Source organism: Apodemus sylvaticus, chromosome 7 (genome assembly GCF_947179515.1).
Source record: "Apodemus sylvaticus chromosome 7, mApoSyl1.1, whole genome shotgun sequence".
Classification (NCBI taxonomy): domain Eukaryota; kingdom Metazoa; phylum Chordata; class Mammalia; order Rodentia; family Muridae; genus Apodemus; species Apodemus sylvaticus.
The window spans coordinates 85,448,909-85,469,536 of NC_067478.1; the positions used below are offsets into that span (position 1 = coordinate 85,448,909).

The 20,628-nt window shown below is 53.7% G+C and overlaps 1 protein-coding gene across 1 annotated transcript in view; it reads right to left on the reverse strand.

Moving 5' to 3' along the window:
* Nectin1 (nectin cell adhesion molecule 1) overlaps positions 1–20,356 on the reverse strand; it is a 59,743-nt gene extending 39,387 nt beyond the window's left edge. The window contains exon 1 of the mRNA XM_052188596.1: positions 20,009–20,356. Within this exon, the coding sequence (XP_052044556.1) occupies positions 20,009–20,087 (79 nt within the window). The 5' untranslated portion in view covers positions 20,088–20,356. The remainder of the gene's footprint in view (positions 1–20,008) is intronic.
* Positions 20,357–20,628: the final 272 nt, after the last annotated feature.

Here is a 20,628-nt window from a genome sequence, read left to right on the forward strand (position 1 = left end):
CCCTTTATCCATTTGGTCGATGGTGTCCACGGCACACCTGAGGGCAGCGAACACTGGCATACCCTTCCAGTTCATTGGTATCTGCCATCTCTCTCAGCCCTCACAAAAACCCGTGGAGTTGGTGGCATTGTTGTTTATTTGTTTCTTTGTAGGTGAGATGAGTGGGTAGCCCTGAACAACTGATATTCCTGCCCCAGGGCTGGGGTGACAGGCATGCATCACTATGGGTAGCTAGTCAGTACTTCAGAAGGAGAAACTGAGGGCCAGGGACCTGCCATAAAGTTTGAGGGCAGAGGGTAGCGGATGCCAGGGATGCCCAGATCTTCCCTTGCCTCTCAGTTCTTATGTGTATGGTTATGTGCATCTAAGTACACATTGCATGGAGGTCAGAAGAGATCGTTGGATCCTCTGGAGCTGGAGTTACAGGCAGTCGTGAGTCACCTGACATGGGTGCTGGGAACCGAACTTGGGGCTTCTGCCAGAACTGTAAGTCGCCAAGTGCTCTGAGAGGCTGAGAGTCTCTCCAGCCCTAACCCCTTAACTCTTCCGCATAGAGCTATGTGGGTGAGGATGGATAGGGAGAGCATCTTCCATTTGCGTTCTAGTAGGCTCCCTCAGCAATCCACCTTTAAGTGACCTTGAAGGATGAAGGGCATGATGGGTAATTATCGATTGTCAATCTGACAGGATTTAAAATCACCAAGAGATAGCCCTCTAGGCACGTCTGTGGGTGGCAGAATCGCTAAATTAGGTTAACTGATGTGAGAAAACCCACTTAAACTATGGACTGGGGCCCAAGAATGAATAAAAAGGAGGAGGCAAGCAGAGTTCCAGAGGTCTCTGTCTGTGTGTGTCTGTCTGTCTCCTTCCTGAAGGTGGCTGTGGCTATAATGTACTCCACCACCATCTACTCCTTCAGCTCTGCCTTTTCTTCTGTGATGGACTATACCCCACAAACCGTGAGGCAGCATAAGCTCTTCTTCCCTGGAGTCTTGTCTGCCCGGAATTCTGTGTGACAGAGAAGTCACACAGGGCGGTCCCCATGAGGTGCAGGTGCGAAGGGCAGCTGCCCCCGTCTCTCTACCTGCCTAAATTCACCACTATTCCTTTCCTCTCCTCTACTGGGCTCTATGTCAGCATACTGTAGGTCCTGGCTCTCCCCTCCTCCTGGGCCTCTGCATACCTTCCCTGTCTGCAGGAAGTGCCTTCCCCTTCACCCACCACTCCCACTTTCTGGCTGGAAGTCACCTTACACCATCTTTTGTCATCAAACTCCATTCTGCTCCCACCTCTGCCAAATTATCCAAACCCATCTCCCATGCCTCTACTGACCACCTGGCCATATCACAGAAGTCACCTCACTTAGGACATGACACTCCCTCCACCCCCATCTTTTGACCATCACTGTTTCTCATAAGACACTACTGACTACACACTGTGTGCCAAACACTAGGCCTGCTTGTCATAGGTGGAAATGACAGAAGCAAGAAGACAGAAGACTGAGGGGGGCAGAGGTAGTTACTTATTTTTTAGACACCCAGGCTAACAACAGCCCAGGACATGAAAGCAAACAATTATGGCATGCCCAGTGCTGGTTTTTATTTGTTTTATGAAGTAAGAACCAAAACGGAGGGAGTTTCCAGTGAGGGAGAATGTTACCAGAGAGTGATGGAGGAACAAGCGAGAAGAGGCTTTCAGTTGGGTCTCCTGGGAGTCCCTCAGAGAGGGGACAGGAGAGAAATGGTGCCTTTGAAAGCATGTTGGGGGATGGGGAGGATGTCAGGATCTGTGAGACGAGAGAGGTGGTGAGGAGGAGGGGGTGAGGAGGAGGGGACGTAAGAGCTAAAGTTAAGAGTCTTGGGTAGTCAGTCCGTCTGAATCCCCAGGTTCAATCCCCAGCACCACACTGGGAGGTGGAGACAGGGAGATAAGGAGTCCATGGACAACCTCTGCTACATAGTGTACTGGAGGCCAGCCTGGTCTACATGACTACTGTGTCTCAAAACCAAAACAAACACAAGTAAATAAATAGTCCTTGTATTAGACAAGGTTGCAAACCTTACCTATGAGCCATTCAGGTGCCATTAGTGCCTTCTGGGCAGAGCTGTGACACGGTCACTTGAGGAGGCTTGTGGAGTGCTAAATGAATGAGGCCGGATACTGAATAGTTGCACTTGTGAGCTCACTTATGGGAGGTGCTAAATAGAAAGCAGAGTGGATGAGTGGACACTCAGGCAGGAGATGGGAAGAGGGTGACAGGCCTAGGATTTTTCTCTGGAATGGTGCAGATACTTTGAATGCTAGAGTGGTGATGGCTTCCGAGCTTGGTGAATATAATAAAAAGCCACGGGGTTGCACATTTTAGATGGGCGACTTTTATGGTATGTCAATTATATTGTAATAAAAAATATACATGGAGGTTAGACGGTGGGGTGCTTTATTCAAAGAAAGCCAGCTGTGAGGGGGTGTCTCTGCAAAGGTCTGAAATACCATCTTCCCCCCCAGTCCCAGGGCTGATTCTGGGGGGGGGGGATGAAAGGGGGCACTCTAGGACCCCACCAACAGCCCCCTGCTATACAGTAAAATGTTTCATGCATGTCCCACACATGACGTCTAAGACCAGCATAACAAACAGGTCACCTGACAGGCCACCCCACTTATTTTTGAAGACAAGCAGGTCCCCTGGTAATAGAGCAGGCACAGAAAGGCTTTGCTAGAGATGAGGAAATTAGGGCAGAAAATAACATCGTGAAAGCAAAACTAGCTGTTGGATATGAGAGGGACCCCACCCTCTCACCTTCCAGTGTACCAGACTGTCGGAGCTCCTGGGAGACCAAGGGTCACCTGATTTCAGACTGCCACAGTCTCCCTGGAAGTCAGAGCTCTCTCTGCTACTGTCCCTGCCGGGACCTAATGTGCGCCCTGCGGCAGGAGGGAAAAGGATTCAGAAGAAGCAGGGACCCTTTCTAAAGGTAGTCCTTGCTATAGGACACTGAGTCACAGGCTCCAGGCTCTGAAGACACTCACTTCCCCATGGGGGATAGAGAAGGCCCTACTCCTTAGCTGGTTCATCTGTGGGAGTTGGGTTTCTCCTCATACTAGCTGCAGCATGGGAGACACCTCGGGGAAACTTCGGATGCTTTGAAGTGGGGTGGGACAGAAAGGTACCAGAAAGAGAGTGGCAGAAGATTCAGTCTCTGGATTTGCTGGGGCACGGGATGAAGGCGATCCTGCCTGCCCCAGAGTACACACATGGAAAGCACTTATGAATGGAAGTGGAGGGAGGGGGACAGTGTGTGTGGGAGGCCAGCAGGCACCTGTCTGCGAAAGGGCTGGGGAGGTGACAGAGTGGCAGGGAGCTCCAGCTCTGGGGCAGGGGTGGCTTTTATGTCACTCCCAGTTTGGAGGTGAAGGCAAGGCAAAGACAAGAGGAGGAGACAGAGAAGGTTGAGGGGGAGGACCTAGCTATTTTTTTTCCCAGCATCCCCCAGGCCACTTCTCTCACCACAAACCTCAGTCTCAAGCCACTTGGTTGTCATGGAAACAGGATGGAATAGAACAGATGGTCTCTACTAGCCAAATTCCAATTAAACAGGGCAGAGATAGATAGGGAAGGGGGTGTGATCTGATGGGGCCATGAAGGGCTCTGCCCCCCCACCCCACCCCACACATACCCAGGGCTCCCCTACAGACAGAAGGCTTGTGAGGAGAGTCTCACTGCCAGGTGACACCCCTGACCTCGTGCCTTCAGTTCTTAAAGATGTGGGGCAAAGAGGTTGAGGAAATGTCAGCTGTGGGGAGCAGCCCCTGGGGAGTCACCTCTAAATTCAGAGCATCAAAATGGAAGCACACACATGCACACGCACACGCACATACCCAAGCACACTCGTGTACTGAAACACACCCACATGGACAGAAGCATGAAGTAACAGTGCAGAAAGGTTAAACAAAGTCATTACAGAGACACACTTTCAACACGGTACAAAAAATTTTTTTTTGCTTTGGAAACAAAGCAAGCAATTTATTCCCATTTATTTAACATCTTGGAAGACTCTTATCGAGAGTCTGCAAATAGGGATAGAAACATATACCTGTGATTGGACATAGTCCCTGGCCTCAAAGACACTGGACAAATGACCTAATAATGTGAGCATTGCTTAGGTCAGACTGTTCGCATAGCGCTGTGGCCACACAGGATGATTCATCTGGGGAAGGTGGTTGGAGATGAGAGGGCAGACCCAGAAGATGGGCTTTGAAGGGTGAGTAGGAGCTTTCCAGGAGTGAGGCTTCTCCAAACAGAGAAGCCGGCCAGAACAAGGCCAGAACAAAACTGGGCAAGGGCATAGCTTGCAGGGGACTAAACTCATCTGGGTAGAATTGGAGGGTAGAGCAATTAGCGGGTGAGAAGACCCCCTAGACAAGGCCTGGCACAGATGGCATAATTTCTGACGCAAACACGCATACCCGACACATAGAAACATGCCACCACTCAGTTCCTGCCTGCAAAGCCATCCAGCAACACAGCTTTGCACATGCCACCAAGGCGCCCTGTACTTAGCAAATGGAAAAAGATGATTTTGTTTGCTGTGTGTGAAAAAAGAAAAAAGTGGGGTGGATATAGAGGTGTCAGGAAAAACGGAGCATCCGAAGTTCTCTCTTGGCTACGGGGTGAGAAAGGGTGCCAAGAACCGCGAAGACAGGGGGTGCTCCAGAGCCAGCTGGCTTCCGTCACATTATCATACATTCATGAGGCACCTGCTGCTTACAAGGCACTGAGTCGGGCCGTGATCTACCCTCCCTAAGAAGCCAACGATCTGGAGGAAGAAAGTCATACAGAGCAAATGTGTGATTCGCAGACAGATGTGCTAAGGCTCAGCACCAGCAGGCAAGGCCCAGGAACAGAAGTTGCAGTGGCTGACTTTATGCTCAGGGATTAGCATGGGAGGTAGCTTTGGAAAAAGAGCTCTGGCTGCAGCAGGCTAGACCAGTGATGCTCAATATGCAGCCTGGGGGGAAGGGGGTGGGGGTGGAAGCTGCAGCAATGTTTTTGGTGGTTTGCTCCATTTTGGTTTTGTTTTTCTGTCTGAGACAATGTCTTCTCACCCTGAAGCCCAGACTGGCCTCAAGCCCACAGTGATCTGCCTGCCTCTACCTCTCCACCACGTCTGGCTTGAAGACATCTACTGTCATAGTACTTGGAAGGTAGAAGTGGATGCTACTAGTAGAGGCTAGGAACATTGCTAAACATGCTACCGTGCACAGGACAGCACACCCCGAGGCTCGTCTGGCTTCAGGAGGGGGGCCGTTCTAAAGCTGAAGGGCCTGGCAAGGGTCACGGAGCATGAGCCAAGATCAGCAGCGGTGGGGAGCTAGCTCATGAGGGCTTCAGAGTAGGGCAGCGATACACTTAAACTTCTCATTCCGCAGTGGTGAGTGACTGCTCAGGGACGGGGACAATACCCCTGAGGAAGAATAACAGTTCCAAGCTCAGAGGTGACCCCAGGACACCCAGGTCTTAAAGCAGCAAAGAAGGAAAGAATGAAGGACACAGAACAGACCCAAGGGTCCATGGGAAGGGTCCAGGGTGAGCTGTAGCTTGAGAAGGGGGGTAGGGGGGAGTGAGAATCTTGGGATACAGACTGCACACAGGCCAGGCTGAAACAAGCGGTGGGTTTGTTTCTCTTTAGCTCTCCCCCTCCCCCAGGGCTCCCCAAGGCTCCATGCCCACCTCTATCCACAGACCCCCTGAAGACATGGTTCTTCCACTTGGGGTGGTCCTGATGTCTCCAGCCTCTGAAACCCACCCTCGCAAAGGCCAGCTCTTGCATCTCCATCCCAACCTCTGCATTCTTCAACTACTCAAGCAAGCAGCTAGGAGGCCCTGCACCATCCTAGTAGCCAGGACCCATCTGTTGAGGACAGACCAGCACTGAGTACTTGGCTCCAGGGGATGTGAAGGATGAGGGAGACTAGGAGAGCCCACCCTGGTACCCCGGCTACATCTCCCGCCCTTCTCCTGCTTCCCTTTCTGCCACTCCGTCCCTGGATAACAGGCTTGTAAAACCAGCTAGGAAAACTGTTCTAATGGCCACCAGGACAGGATTATTGCCCAAGATCATAAGTCAGAGGCGGGGAAACCTGGCCAACCTCCAGCCAGCAAGTGTCCCAACCAGGCAGAAAATGCTAAAACCTCAGAGCATGTGACTCCTGCCTCATTTTATCCTAAATGCAGAGCCTGGTGATAGTGGTCTCAGGTGCCCCCAACATGTACCAGCTGAATTAAGTCTCTAAACTTGTTTCAGGTTCCTTAAAACATTTGTGCCAGGGGTAGGGGGAGTGGGGGGGGGGATAACCTGGCACAGAAAAAAGAGCTACCTAAAGAGAATCTGTTGTCTCATTCCTCTCAGAGCACCATAGGGCTTCAGACATGGCCCACATATAAGGGGGGGCCTGCTCACTAGGGCGCTTGAAGACCCTCTGTGGGTGGCCTACCCTCCCAGCAGGAAGTCTCTAGGGGCATCCACAGCCTGTGGGGGGAGGGCGGGGAAGGCAGGCCACTAATCTCTCTTGGAGATTACACACAGCAGGCTGATTCTGGTTGCCAGAGACCATGGGGGGGGGGGGGTGAGCATGATGGAAGGCTTCTTGCCTAGGAGGTGGGGGGGGGGTCCCAGGACAGGGCAGATGGGGCTTCTTTTCTGGAACCTGGACATAGCCAGAAAGACTTTCAGGGTTGGCAGGGGCTGAAATTTGGGGGCAAAACTGCCAATGATTGATTAACCAGAGTCACCAATGATTAACCCACCAAGTGCCTGGACCTTTAGGCCAGTTGGCTTCCTCCATCATCAGAGTTAAATACCACGCCCTCTCCCAACCACTTCTGGTCTGGATTTTGTCCCCTGGTGCCCTGATGTCTGCTACTATTCAGTGACCCCCTACAATCAGGATTGACAGTTGTTTGGGACAGGTCCCCCAGCTTGTCTGGGCAAACAGGGAGGTCCTCAGCCTTGTCTCCTCTTTATTTTCCAGCCTCTCCTGTGACTGGCTTGGCCCAGGCTAGGAGTCTGAATGAAGGAGAGGAGAGAGACACTATAAAACACCACCTTTGCTATAGACATACTGATGCCAGGCAGGGTGGCAAGCTTCAGTGAGTAGCCTGGGGTATGTATGGGCTCTCTACAGGACTGCCGCAGGGGCTGGGTAAGGTGGAGGCAGGTAGAGCAGCTCCTGTGTGACCCCTCACCTCTCACTTGGCATTCAAAAAGGCTTCTGAGTGGCTCTGCAAGTAGAGGAAGTTGACTATCCCCTCAACCTTCACTTTGGGGAGCTGAGAGGCTGGTGGGTGTGCAGGTTTCAGTGTGACTCCCGGACATCGTCTGGTAAAGGCCCCCAAGACAGGCCGGTTCTGTCTGATCCATCCCTGCCCCTGAACTTCTGACTGCAGAATTTGCTTGGGCATCCTAGCCACAGAGCTACTGCACCAGATCACGGAACACCAGAAAAAGGACAGAAGAGGCCATCATTCTACCTGTGGGTCCCCACATGCCTGCCACCTCTTTCCTGTGGAGTCACCACACTCTCCAAGGCAGTCAGGAGTCTGGTCCCCAGGAGGGCACAGGCAGCTCGGAGCCCAAGTTACCCACCCCAACAACTCCCCCCATACCTCAGGTAACAGATGCAGGCAGACAAGGTCCTGTCCCATCACTCTGGCTGCCCCCTCCCCCCTGATCCTCCACAATATGCTCCCTCTACCATCCCTCTCTCCCACCACTAACTTAATTCCTTAATTCCCACTGGAGATAAGCCGATCTTCCACTGCAATTTATAGTTAATCCAAAAGAAAACAGGGGTGGGAAGGGGTGAGGGCTGGGAGAGGAAGGGGTGAGGGCGGCGGGAGGCGTGAAGCCAGCCTGCCCCACTCTACTCCGCCTCCTTCTCTTAGATCTCTCAGAGTCCCACCTCCTCTTAGATCTCTCTCACAGTCGGTTGGGAATTGAGACCAAAACCCCAGGCTGCTCAGTCCACTTCAGGTGCACTGGGTTCAGTTTGGGGCGGTTAGTTCTGCTACTAGATAGCTGGATGGTTCACTCTGCCAAAGAGCACGGCGACGGTGAAGTGTGTAACCCTGGGACACAGAAGCACACCGGGGAGAGCCAGGTTCCAGTCAGGGCTTTCTGAAGCCCAGGGCATCCAATGTGCCTCAGGCAGTTCCAAGGGGCAGAAACAGAGGTGGGGGTGGGGGGTGTAAGGACACAGATCATGGCATAGTTGCATGGGGAATGTGGGACTTCCAAGGAGAGAGGTGAGCTCCCTGTCACTAGAGGGGTTCACACTGAGGCTGGAAGCTGTACCAGCTGGTAGGAGTTCGGGTAAGCCGTTAAGGATGTGAATGTGACAGTCCTTTATTTCATTTTTGCCTCCAATGCTGAGACTCCAGGATTTTGACCAATCTGCTGTGTTCTCTACTACAGGGCAGGGAAACTCCTTAAGTCGTGGCTCTACTGGGAGGCTCTCTCTAGACCTGGGTCTGATGGGGAAGCAGGGACTCTCCTTGAAGGTGAAGGAAAACACAGTAGTACCTTGGCTAACCTGGCTCTCAATTTCTATACAGGGTAGATTCAAGGAGGTCAGCGTGGACATGATCCACCAGGCTGCAACTCTCTGTCTACACTGTCTTCCTTCCACTCATCTGTGCTTCAGACATTCTTGCTTAAAGGAGCCAGCACCCCAAGGTATCACATGCTGTACAAGAGGGCAGAGGGCAGAGGGCAGAGGGCAGATGCCATCCACTACTGGCCAGGACATTACATTTGCTGCTGTGTCCTTGGCTGCCACCTCTAATGGAATGTAGGGATAAACCTGACCACCACTCTTGTACAAAGGTGGTCAGAAGTATGTGTGTGTGGGGGGGGGAGGTGAGTCATAATCATTTAATGCTGGTTTCCAACTACCTCTTAAGAAGAGACCAAATGGCCCCAACGAGCCACCAGGTGACCAGCTGAGGTGTGGAAAAACCTCTAAGGGCACACATCTGCCCCAGCTTGGAGGAGGAATCTCTTGACAGGACGGTGTATTATTGCTGCTAGAAGTGTGCGCGTGTGTGTGTGTGTGGGGGGGGGGGGGGGTCTTCCTTTGGAGACTGAACCTTTCTCTCTAGACTGAGGGTCCTTAGGTAAAGAGCTCATAATGAATGGCCATGATATTTCAGACTCAGCTATCAGATGCTTCCCCTTTCAAACTCTCCACCCCCAACTTAATAGTTAAGGGAACCCATGTTTAGAGATCCTCTGGCATCGATCCACAGGCCAACACAGGCCACTCATAAAATCTTGAGACCAAAATAACCTGCAGGGTCAGTGTTGAGAGGAGAAACAGTGAAACAAGTTGTTTGTGATCCTATAGACAAAACAATTATGTGAGTGACCTCTGTGTGTCTGTGACACTGCGGGGCGAACAGATCCCGGCTCTCTGGCCACCTCGCCTCCAGGGGCCGGGCTCTGCACCAGCAGCAGGAGCTGGGCTGAGAGGCCCTGCTCCAGGAGGGCGAGCATCTAGTCAGGAGCACGCATGCACACACGCATGCGTGCATGCACGCACACGCACACACAGCCATAAACCTCCCCAGTACACACTCAGAGGACATAAAAACACTTGTGAAGAACACACATAAACCACACATTATTACCACGGTGCAAACTGCGTCCGCGGTGCTGAGGGGGATTGGGGATAGGATAACGGAGTGATGGGGGGGGGGAGTGGACAGGGTGATAGGAGAGACTGCCTGGAATGATGTGTCCATGCAGAGCTTGGGGCGGGGTGGGTATGGAGACTTCCCAGCTATCCTTGCAGCAGCAGCACTGTGAGGTGGGCGCCGAGGACTGTCACTGCCTCCCCTTCCTTTATCGCCCCTGCTTCTCTTCAGCACAGACGCAGGGCCATTATCTGCCTCCTGGGAGGGCTGGAAAGGGTGCTGTAGCAGGGACAGAGGAGAGAGCAGGGGGTAGCGCCTGTCGCCTAAGTTCCCCTAAAGGCCCATCCATCAAGCCATCGGAGATAATCAGTGCTCAGCTGGTTCAGGACACTGATGGCTCTCTGGGCACCACAGACACAAAGAATAAATTTAGGAAGGGGCTGTGTAGGAGGTATCTGGGTAGCAGAGCTGCTGCCCTGCCTGGGAAGGGAGAGAAGACCCATCCATCATTCTGAGAGATGCAGCAATCTAGGCCAATGAGATGGCGACGCTTCGGGGCGGGGGTGGTGGGCAGTAATAATAAAAATCATCTCGTGCATGGTGTGGCTCCTCTGTCAGGATCTTAGTTACACTTGGGAGATGCCTGTCCCTGCTTGTGCTCCAACTGAGATCTCAGAGATGCTGCAGAATACAGCCATGCAAACCCCTAGCAAGCTGGGGGATGGGGGAAGGGCTTTGTGATCACTGGGTTACCCCTGGGTTTGGGGAGGTTCCAAGCAGGTCCTAAGCTTGCTTCTTCTAGGGGCTTTCAAGTAAGATCCCAGTCTAGGGAATCCAGAGCATGGCTCCGGCTGGTGTCTGGGCCACAGGGGCCACATCGTGATTCAAGCTAATGGAGCATGGACAATCAGAGGGTCTGGGAGGAATTTCTCTTTGGCTTCGAAGCTGATCAGATGACTGTTTCAGCCCAGCTAACTTCCTAATTAAGCCAGTGGAGCTATGAGGCCAGAGTCCACTGGGTGACCTGTAGGGTCATGGGTGCCAGGAAAAGCTCTAGCTCGGGGTGACCCTGAGAGGGTAACACATTCATACTCTCTGGGGAGGCCATGGTTAGTCCCTAGCCATAATACAGAGAAAGGTCTGATTTTTCCGCGCCTAAGATTGTCTCCGCTGGGATTGTTCTCTGTCCTACTACGTGCACACTGCACACTGCCACAGAGCTGAGGATTCCAGGCCCCAGGAGCACACTGCCTCCACTCTAGCTCCTGTCCCCAGCCTCCCTGGGGCAGAGGAAGCACTGGTCCTTTCATCCCAGGGGATCAAAGCTTCCTACACAGGTGAACACCCTAAATCCGCCCCAGCAGAGGCCCCTCCCTTTCCATCTTTTGGGATCTCTAGGAGACAGCAAGAGAGATCATAACCTTCCAGAAGTCTGGGATGAGTTCTGGACTCGTCCATGATCAATACCCAACCCAGGAACCTTGATACCTGCTGGGAGGAGTAGCTCTGGCAAGTTCTCTAGAGAAGCCAGTGACCTGCTTCTGGCATCTGCATGGAGCAAGGCCGGAGGCCCCCATGATAGCGCAGGTAATGTGTAGACTCAAAGATGAAAGAATGATTACATCATATCTATTCCATTCCAGCCCAGCCAATGAACACTCCCGAAGCCCCGAGCAGGAGTAGGGACATGAGCAGGGGCAGGAGGGGCAGGAATGCATTCACTGCACTTCTAAAACTTCTAACGTAGCTAAAGGATATTGCAGGAATAGCACCAGGACAGGCCGTCCAGCCACAGAACCAGGCTACGTGGGGATCCTCAAATAGATACAGATGTAGGCAGTACAGTGCTATGCACAGGGGTTGAACTGATCGTAATGTACTGTCTCATGAGTACTGCAGGCGTAGCAAACAGGCTTCTCCATCCTTTGCCCACAACAACCTGGAAGAGAAACTTAGCCAAGTGGAAACATTGGGCCTAACTTCCTAGACCCGAAAACTCTGGCTCTGCCACTCATCAGCCTGAGTGGCCACAGGCAAGTCACCTAACCTGTCTGGGCCTCATCTTTCCATATATAAAAACAGGCAAACCACATCTATCATGAACTTTCCACGTGATCTGTGATGGTCATTAAGTTATTAAATGACGCTGCCTACAGTCTGGCACCCAGGATCTCTGAATGCAAGTTTGCTTTCACCGTCATTATTATTCATGCATCTATGCACCGTGTAGCATGTTTGGGGCTGGCTCTGTGCTAGGCCATGGGATAACTAAGCCCTCTCAGGAATGGCATTCCCAGGTGCAAAGAACTACCAATGAAGGTACATACAGGAAGGCTTCAAGATGAGAAAAGTTATCCTCAGCTAGAGGGCAGACTTCGAAGGCTTTGTGATGCTGTTGGCTCAGATCTAGTGTTTAGAATCAGTATTTAAAGAAAATAGCGGACAGTGTGCAGGAATAGCATGTGCAAAGGCACTGGGGTGGGAAAGATCCTTGGTACAAACCGAGGAGTGTGCAGAGTGCGGGCGAGGGTGGTGAGAGAAGGCATGGAGGGAGTAGCTATCATATGCTCCAGGGCTTGTGAGTATCCTTCTCAGGTGTATCCTGGGAGTGTGGGCACACCGGAGCCAGGAGTCAGGGCCGGATGCAAGCCAGGAGCTACAGTAGCAGCCTCACCATGGAGATACTGTCATCAGAGCCCACGACAGTGTCTGTAGGGCCGGCCTGGCCCTGAGGCACCTCTAACACACTTATCTAAGCAGTAGATTGGGAGGGGGCGACACCTGAGGTGGAGCTCAGACACAGAGACAGGAACCACCTCCCTATCCCAGTGACATTTCTATACCAGAGGTGACTTGGAGGGACTCACAAGGAATGAATGCCTTGGAACCCACTTTCCTCAGTGCAGAGTTGACTGTCCACCCAAACAGATCAAGCTCCTGGCTCCACTGACTCTACGGAGCAGCCACACCAGTTCCCCGGCCACAGCGTGGGCTCCCCTGCATGGCCTCCTTATTGGTACAGGGCAGATCAGGGAGCCCGAGTGTACTCACACCAGTTATTTAAGTCTGGCCTGCATTTTCCCAATAAGCCCGGGGCACTAAGAAGCATCTTGTTTGTTTTTCATTGTGACATCCACTGAGCCATGCTGGTGTTCTGGTATGCTGGGTTTCAGGCAAGAAGGCTAACACAGCAGCAGAGGCTACAAGCAGGACAAAGCCTGGATCAGGCACTAGAGCCTGCTGTGAAACAAGCCCCCATCTTTGGGGACAAGAACTCCAAAGGTAGATTGTGGGTCCCCACTAGTGACTATAGTCACAGGACCCAATTCTCGGGAGTAGGTGCCACATGAACCCTGCCAAGGCTACTTACTAGGTGGTTCTTGGTAGCAGCTAGCTCTTTCTTTCAGCTCTGGATGAAACTCCAGTGAGAGATGGGGAAATGCTTTAGCCACAGGATCTCTAAATCTCTATCCTCCTGGTTCTAACTCCCCTTGTATTATCCTGTCCCTATGGGCCCTTCTCCATGCAATGATGATGGCTGGAGTCTATAGTCAACTCCTTTCAGAGAACAGCCTGGAAAGGAAGGGGGTCTACTCCCCTGTAGGCAGGGGCAGAACTGAGAGTCCAGTTGGTTTCTAGCTTTGAGATGCATGCATTCCAGAACCCTGGATGGATGGCCTCCATTTAAGTCCATCGATTGACCTCGGTCTCTCAATGGGACAGTCTTGTGCCCATGGCCAATGGCCCATTTTGCTTCCTGGACCACGCCTGCAGCTGGGTCCCAAAGGAGCCACGAGCCAGCGGAACTAATGTCCTCTAATGAGATTCGGGCCAGAGTGGTCAGGCGGGTTTTATTGTGTGTGGCTGGGTAATGAGACTCCTCATAAACTAGGAGTGATTTGGGGTCTGTGCAGACTCGAGGTGGCAGAGGCTCCTGGGCGAGGGAGCTGACTCAAGGTGCCAAATTTTATCTCCAAACCCCTCTTGGGTGCTCCATCCACCCCATGGTACTTTCTGGGCTCCTGCTTTCTGCCTGAGCCAAGCCACACCCTGTCCTGGCGTGCCCATGCCCTGGGGCTCCACGCTCACACCTCAGGGCCCTACCCTCGTCTCAGCCTACTTTCCCAGGGGAGCATGCCCCCCCTGTTCCCTCACTGCTCCGCTGTTGGGCATACCCTGTGCCAGCCTGGGCTCTGTGGGCATCCCCAACAGCACTCTGTATTTTCCACTCACCCCTTATCTCCCCCAGGAGATGCAAGGCAGGGAGAGTGGAAGCTGGTGGGTGCTGACAAAGCCAACGTCGGTATCGCTCGCGCTTTGATGGCCCTGCTCAACCCTTCTGTGTGCACCCATCCTGACTTGTTTCTCCTCTCTGGTCTAAAGGATTTACCCTCGGAAGCCCTGGTGTCTAGTTTGGCCACATGAGATAGGCAAGATGCGTTTTCCTCATCTGTAAAAGGGGAACGATATTAATCCTAACACAACTCACATGAGTTCTAGCTGAAACTCTGAGCAGAGAGCAGTGCTAGCCTTGGGTTCCATCTGCATTATTTTCATGACAATTTAGTGGAAGTGCTCACTTGGCACCAGGAGACTAGAAAGAGAAGTAGTCCGTCCCAGGAAGGACTCTCTTTACCTGGCCTCTACCGCCTCAATAGAAGCTGCTGCCTCCCCCTCCTCTCAGAGGTAGGTAGAAGTCTGAAGAAAAGCAGAGGCAGAGAGTCCCAGGCTCTCCCTGCCAGCCCCTGGTGGCTGCCTCTGCAAACAGTCCAGATGGGCAATGGCGGGCGGGTGGGCGCCCCAGCTGGGCGGCATCCAGGGAGCAAGGCGGGAGCCCGGAGAGGCCTGAGTGACAAGCTGTAGAACAAAGGCTGCCCAGCACCTGCTGCCTGCAGCTCTCGGCCTCCACAGGACTGGCCTGGACAGGTATCTTCAGCAGGTCAGGCCACCCGAGTCCTCCCACCGTGCCAGCAGCTGCCAGGTGGCCGTGGCATCATGTCCAAATAGGGGCAGGGACTTATTCTCACAGTACCAGGGTGGAGAAAAAGGAAGGGAAGCTGGCAGTGAGGAGGCAGCTAAGTGGCTTTCTCAGAAGAGCGTAAAGGTGGTCCTACCCAATGGGCAGGCACGGAGGGGCAGGGTTGTTCAGAGGAAAGACACAGGGCGAGAGCCCAGGCCCTTCATTCATTTTGTGTTATCGCGTGCTAGCCTCGAGTTAAGAACTTTCCTTCATTATTCTCCATCTCATCTTGAAATCTGGGATGGCGCATCAATGGAGTCCCATTGTGCAGAGAGGAAAACTGAGGCTCGGGCCGCAACTCTGCTAAGGTTTCTCAACTAGTCATCGGTAGAGCTGGGATTCCAACCTAGCTTAGCCGGTTTTACTAGGCTGGGCCACCAAGATGAGGTGAGCAGCTGGTTACAGGAGAAGGATAGCTAAGTGACCTGCTTCTCTGCCCTCTACTTAGAGACCGAGAAAGGCACATGTTCTGTGCCCTGAAGAACAAAAACCTCTAGCATTTCTTTCTGCACTTCCCAGGATCGAGGCCATTGCCCTGAAGACCCAGTACTCTACTATCACAAAATCTCTCGTATCTGCCTTGGTCCTTCCTCTTCTGTTCTACTGGGCTCATCTCTACTTGGGGAAGGCTCAGTATTCTGACAGCACGTCTGACAGCTTCACATTTCTTTTCCTTTTCGTTCAGCTCCACCAGGTGCCTGGGGTTTAGAGGGTTAACTGGATGCAGGGGTGTTATCTCCAGCTCAGGGCATTCCCTGTGCAAGGTGATCCTCCTGGATCTTAGGTTACCTCCTGCGCCAGGCGGCACATCTGCTGTTGGCTCTGCAGGCCTGCTCTCTGTGGAGTGGTGTTGGCAGCACAGGGGGATACAGGCCTGCTAGGCTTAGGCGAGGAGTCTAGGCTCCTGAGACTGCCACCTCCCTTCCTAACCAGTGGGCTCTCTCGTGCTGCCCACCCAAGCCTAGGATTCTATTAGGTACATTCGCACTGCTGACCTGGTTATCCACTTGGCTCTGCAGGCTTCTTATGGGGGCCAAAGCTCTCGCTCCTGCTTTCTTAAAAAGGACAGTGTGGTACCTAACTTAACTTCCAAAATTCCTTCTCCTAAGTGCCCATGCAGGAAGCACTTAGGTGCCTGAGGAGGAACTGGAAACCTATGTCCCTTGGCCCCTACCGGACTTTCCAGGATCTTGACAGCCTAGGGCGCAGGCTCCAGCATTGCTCCATTGGCCAAGGAGATGACAGAAAATGGATGGAGAGGAAAGCCTTTCCAGGTGTTGTCAAGGTCTTGTGCTCTTCCCAGCAAGCATTTAGTGGAAAGCCAAGGACAGAGAAGCAGGGAGCAGAATCCAGGTTTCCTATGCCCCAAAGCACTAGGATTCCAGCAACTTTCACTGGAGTCGGCTGGCCTTGCTAGCTCTTAAGCCAAGTCCTGGGTCTCCTCCCCAAATCACCCTCAAGTCACTGACATCCTCACAGGCCTCCTCATGGTTCAAAACCACCCGTGCAGCCCTTCCGAATGCCGTAAAAAATCAGTTATGTGTGAACAAGCATTTGGTACTTACAGCTCCAGGTCCATGGTAATCTGCAAATATGAGTAGATACACTCCCTAATTCTAGTTCCTGCAGATCTGTACTTGTAACAGGGAAATTGTAGATGACCAACACCATCACACAAAGCCCTGTGCACATGCGTAATACACCCACGCTAGACCCAAGGCGAGCCCGGCAGAAGTGTTGGAGGCTGAGTTCCACAACTGCCCACTGCCCGTTCTCACCTGGAGTACTGGCTAATGTTCAAAGTTAAAAGAAATAAAAAAAAATAAGAAAAGAAAAAGTCCAACAGGTGACTTCGTAAATACCTCTCTGCCCCTTCTTCAGCTGGGAGGTGTTCAGTTTGCCAAGTTCACCAGGAAAGATACAATCGGAAGAGTCAAAGCTACAGTCACACCTCCCTTGGGTGTTTTCTATTTGTGCTGAACAATGAACATTAGTCAGCTGCTAAACAATGGCAGGGCAGCATCATAGATGCAGCAATGGGAGCCGACCCTCTGGCCCTCCATCCCGGCCCACTGGCTCAGCTGTGGTCACAGCCATGCTGGAGGCCTACAACTGAGTCCACAGGCCAGGCAGCCCAGGCGATCTCCCAGGAGGACTCATTGTGCAGAGCCAAGTGGCCAAAGAAGGAACTGGCCACCTACAAATGGTTCCAGCTTGCATTAGGGAACCACTGACGATGCGTCCCACAGGCATACTTGGCTGGGTTCAGAAGCCACCCTCTGGGCCACTGGGCCAGGCCTGTTGGGCTCAAGCTCTGGAGTGTCTCGGTTTCCCTCCGGCCTTGACAGGCCTTGGAGCTGACTCAGAAGATGCTCTCCACAAGGCTTCCTGACTAATAGGCCTAGAGATAGTGGCTTTTTTTTCTTTTCTTTCTTTCTTTTTTTTTTTACAGTGCAAGTCCCAGTAAGCCCAAGCCCACCGTGTCTGCAAGAAACAGGGAAGAGGAAAAGAACTCAATAGCTTGGCTCTGGGGGCGTCAAAGGAAAGCACTAGGAATCGGTGCTGTGCACACACACACACACACACACACACACAGGCAGCTCGAAAGGGGTGAATGCTGTGGCCTGACAGGCCTTTGCATGGTGAGCTTGACACCTAGGGTGTGGGGTTTCTTTCTAGACCAAAGGTGTGGGGAAGCCAATTAGAGAGGGTGTGGCACAGGTGGGACACTAACTTCCCAGACAGCTTCTCCACCCCTTTCCTCTTCTCGCTTCCACCCCTCTGTGGGCAACACTGACCCTCTCCTCTAAGTGAGCACCGTGGAAGGAGTCATCTGTCATCCCAGGAAACAAAGAGGAGCTCCTGGGCCCTTCCTACCCTGTCTGTACTGTCTGTCACATAGAAATGTACTTTAATAACCGGGCCGGCTGTGTTATAAAGTCGGAGCCATCTCACACACACTGGGGGCTCCTGCCTCCCCACTTGTCCAATGCTCCCTGTCACAGCCTCCCACCCTCACCCCCAGAGAACCCAGGAGAGAGCAGCAGACTGGCAAATCCCCAGAGAAAGGCAGGAATGGAAAGAAGCTGAGGAAGGGAGAGGGAGGGGCACAGTCCGAGGACGAGACTGACTGTAGTCACATCCACCTGCTTTTGGCCACCGTGGACCTCAGAAAGCGAGCAGAGGGGGCAGTAGGTACGGAGATGCAGGCTCCATCTGAGAGCTCGGCGAGTCTAGGAACTTTGGCTGTCTCCGCCGTACCCGTCCACCGGTCATGGTCAGCAGCAGAGAACTTATTAGATATCTTTCGGCTGTGAGTCCATTCTGGGCATCCTAGTCTCTCGGTTGGATTTTTGGTGGGGAGTATCTGCTTTGAGCCAGGTGAGTAGTGTCACCTCTCTGTCTCCACCTCTTGTGTGGGTGGAGTAAATGGGTCTCTAACATCCCCCCCCTCCCCATGCTCCAACCCATAACTGGGGAACCTAGCACCAGATAGAATGTGCTGAGCTTCTCCATTCTCAAACCCTCTGGCCCTTTGTCCATCCCCGGATTAGGTTAACCCCTAGTGTGCTAGGAATCCTCAGGGCTCTTCTTGGCAAGTGGCTTACTCTGGGGTCCAGGAAGAGTTAGGGATTTAAAAGGCGTTCTGAAGTTCAGCCTATGCTGACCATGAAAATTCAGAGGTTGAGTTACTGTGAGCACCGTGCTTAACAGTATCAGCAAGAAAGTAGGTAAACTGGCTCTCACTCTCACCCAGACCACAGTGGGGGAGGGTTCAGCATGCCCCTGTCAAGTGGAAAGGGACACCCAGGAGGGAAGCACCCTGCACTGGCCTATGTACCCGCTTTCCCAAATTGCTTTCCTGACATCCACCGCTGACAGAGGTGCAGCGCCCCAGCACGGAGATGGCTGGCAGGAGGAGGCAGGAGGCAGCAGGGGAAGCAGAGGCCAGGTTCTCGCCTTCCAGGAGTGAGTCCAAGCTGCACCTGGCCAGCCAGGCCTACCTCTCCCTAACACACTGCCTGGCCAGCCTGCAGAATCACAGTGGCTGGGAACCCAATATTCTTAATCCTGGAGGCTCTCTGTCTGTATTCCATCCAGCCGCCTATGTTGCCACCCGGAGTTGACGACCACGAATTACCTTCAAGCTTCTGTGAGCCTTCCAAGACCCCATCTTATCTCAGAGCTCTTCTCGGGTTTCTTTACAGGGGAGGGGGGAGTTAGCTAGAGAGATACTTTCCCCTCTTTGACCCAAATTAGTGTCCTGCTGGCAGTCTAGTTGCTTCCCCAGGGACACAAGGGGTTAAATCCAGGCGAGGGGACTCGGTAGGATTTGCCTCCTAAACGCATTTTCCAGTTCATTCCCCAGCACAATATGCCTGGGCCGTCCTAGCCTCCGCCCGCCCCCACCCCATCCGTCAGAATAGGCCAATATGGGCAACCCCGGGGTCGGGCGCCGAGTTAACCCCTCTTCTGCCGGCAGCTTACACCTGGAGGAACGACACGCGGGACATCCTCGGGGCCTCTCAGGAAAGTGGGTCATGCGGCCACCTGGCTGGTATGAAGCCCGTGGAGCTTCCTCCTGGGAGAGCCCTCCGCTTTAGAAGTGGAGTTCCAAGACGGAGCCCAGCCCGCGCAAGGCCGGGAGTTTGCGATCCCCAGGCGGCCCGACCTCACCCTCCAGAAAAGGAACCGCAGGTGAGTAAGAAGCTGCTAGTGCCGCAGGAGCAGGTTCCGATCGCCCGCTGTGGGGCGATGTGGGGCTGGAGGGGGGCCCCCATGAGCCCGAAACCATCTTGACAAGAGGCCGCCAAAAGAAATGAAGTCCCCCCCACCCCCCCCGCCACTCTCCAAGCCCACAGCCCACCAGCTAGGAGACTGACGCCCTCCCCCTGGGGCTGTTGTCTCATACCCCAAGCCCGTGATTACGGTGATTATTTTGCATTTATGTAACACGCAGTGTTTCCAAACTGCTTCTCGAGCTGAGAACTGGTTATTAAATAAATAGAACCCTATTACATATTATTATTTTTGTGAAGAACTGAGCGGAGAAAGTGCTTTCTTGCTACATAGAGACGTGCATCCGATTGCTTCCCTGCAGGGCAGGCTGTTGGGCTTCTCAACCCCTTTCTCCACGGTGCCACCTCCTGCCCCCCCCCTTATCCAAGCGTGACCCAACTTTTCTGGCTCCGTTCGCTCCCTACAACCGGTAGTCTTGCCCATCATCCAGCTCCAAGTCTCAGGGAGGTTCTGGTTGGGTGGGGGGTTATGGAGGGAGGCAGAGGCAATCGTCTTACCTGGGAGGAAGAAGGCGGTCAAGCCGAGAGCGAGTCCCCACCAGCGTCCAGCGGCGCCCGCAAGCCCCATCCGAGCCATCGGGGGGCGGGGGTCCGGCGAAAGGGGCTGCCAGGAGGGCGCTCCTCGCGCTCCAGAAACCAGCCTGGAAGACGAGGGCGGATCGCTGGCGGTCGGCGGGCGCTCGGAGGATCCAGGTCAGCCGCAGCCGTCGGTCGGGGCGGGGTGGGCTGGGTGGGATCCGCGCGGCCGCAATCCGGGCCCCGGCTGCCGCCGCCGGCTCAGAGCCTCGGCAGATGCCCGCAGTAAGTTGCACGAGTCATGCCCCCTTCGCCTCCTCCGCTCTCCTCCTCGCCCCGGTCCCCGCCCTCTTCTTCCACGCAAAGCCGGGCTGGGGAGAGGGACCCACCCCAGGCGCGCTCGGCTACCGGGCTAGCGCGGCGCAGGCTCCCGGCCCTGAGCGCGCTCACACCCTCCCGCTCGGCTCCAACTTGCAGGCGTCCATGGCCGGCTGTTCTCCGAGGGTGGCCGGGCGGTGCGGAGGGCTCGGGGCCCAGGCGGTGGTGTGTGGCTAGGGAGGCCAGCTGCCGCGGGGCTCGGGGCTGCACGGTCTCGGAGGAGC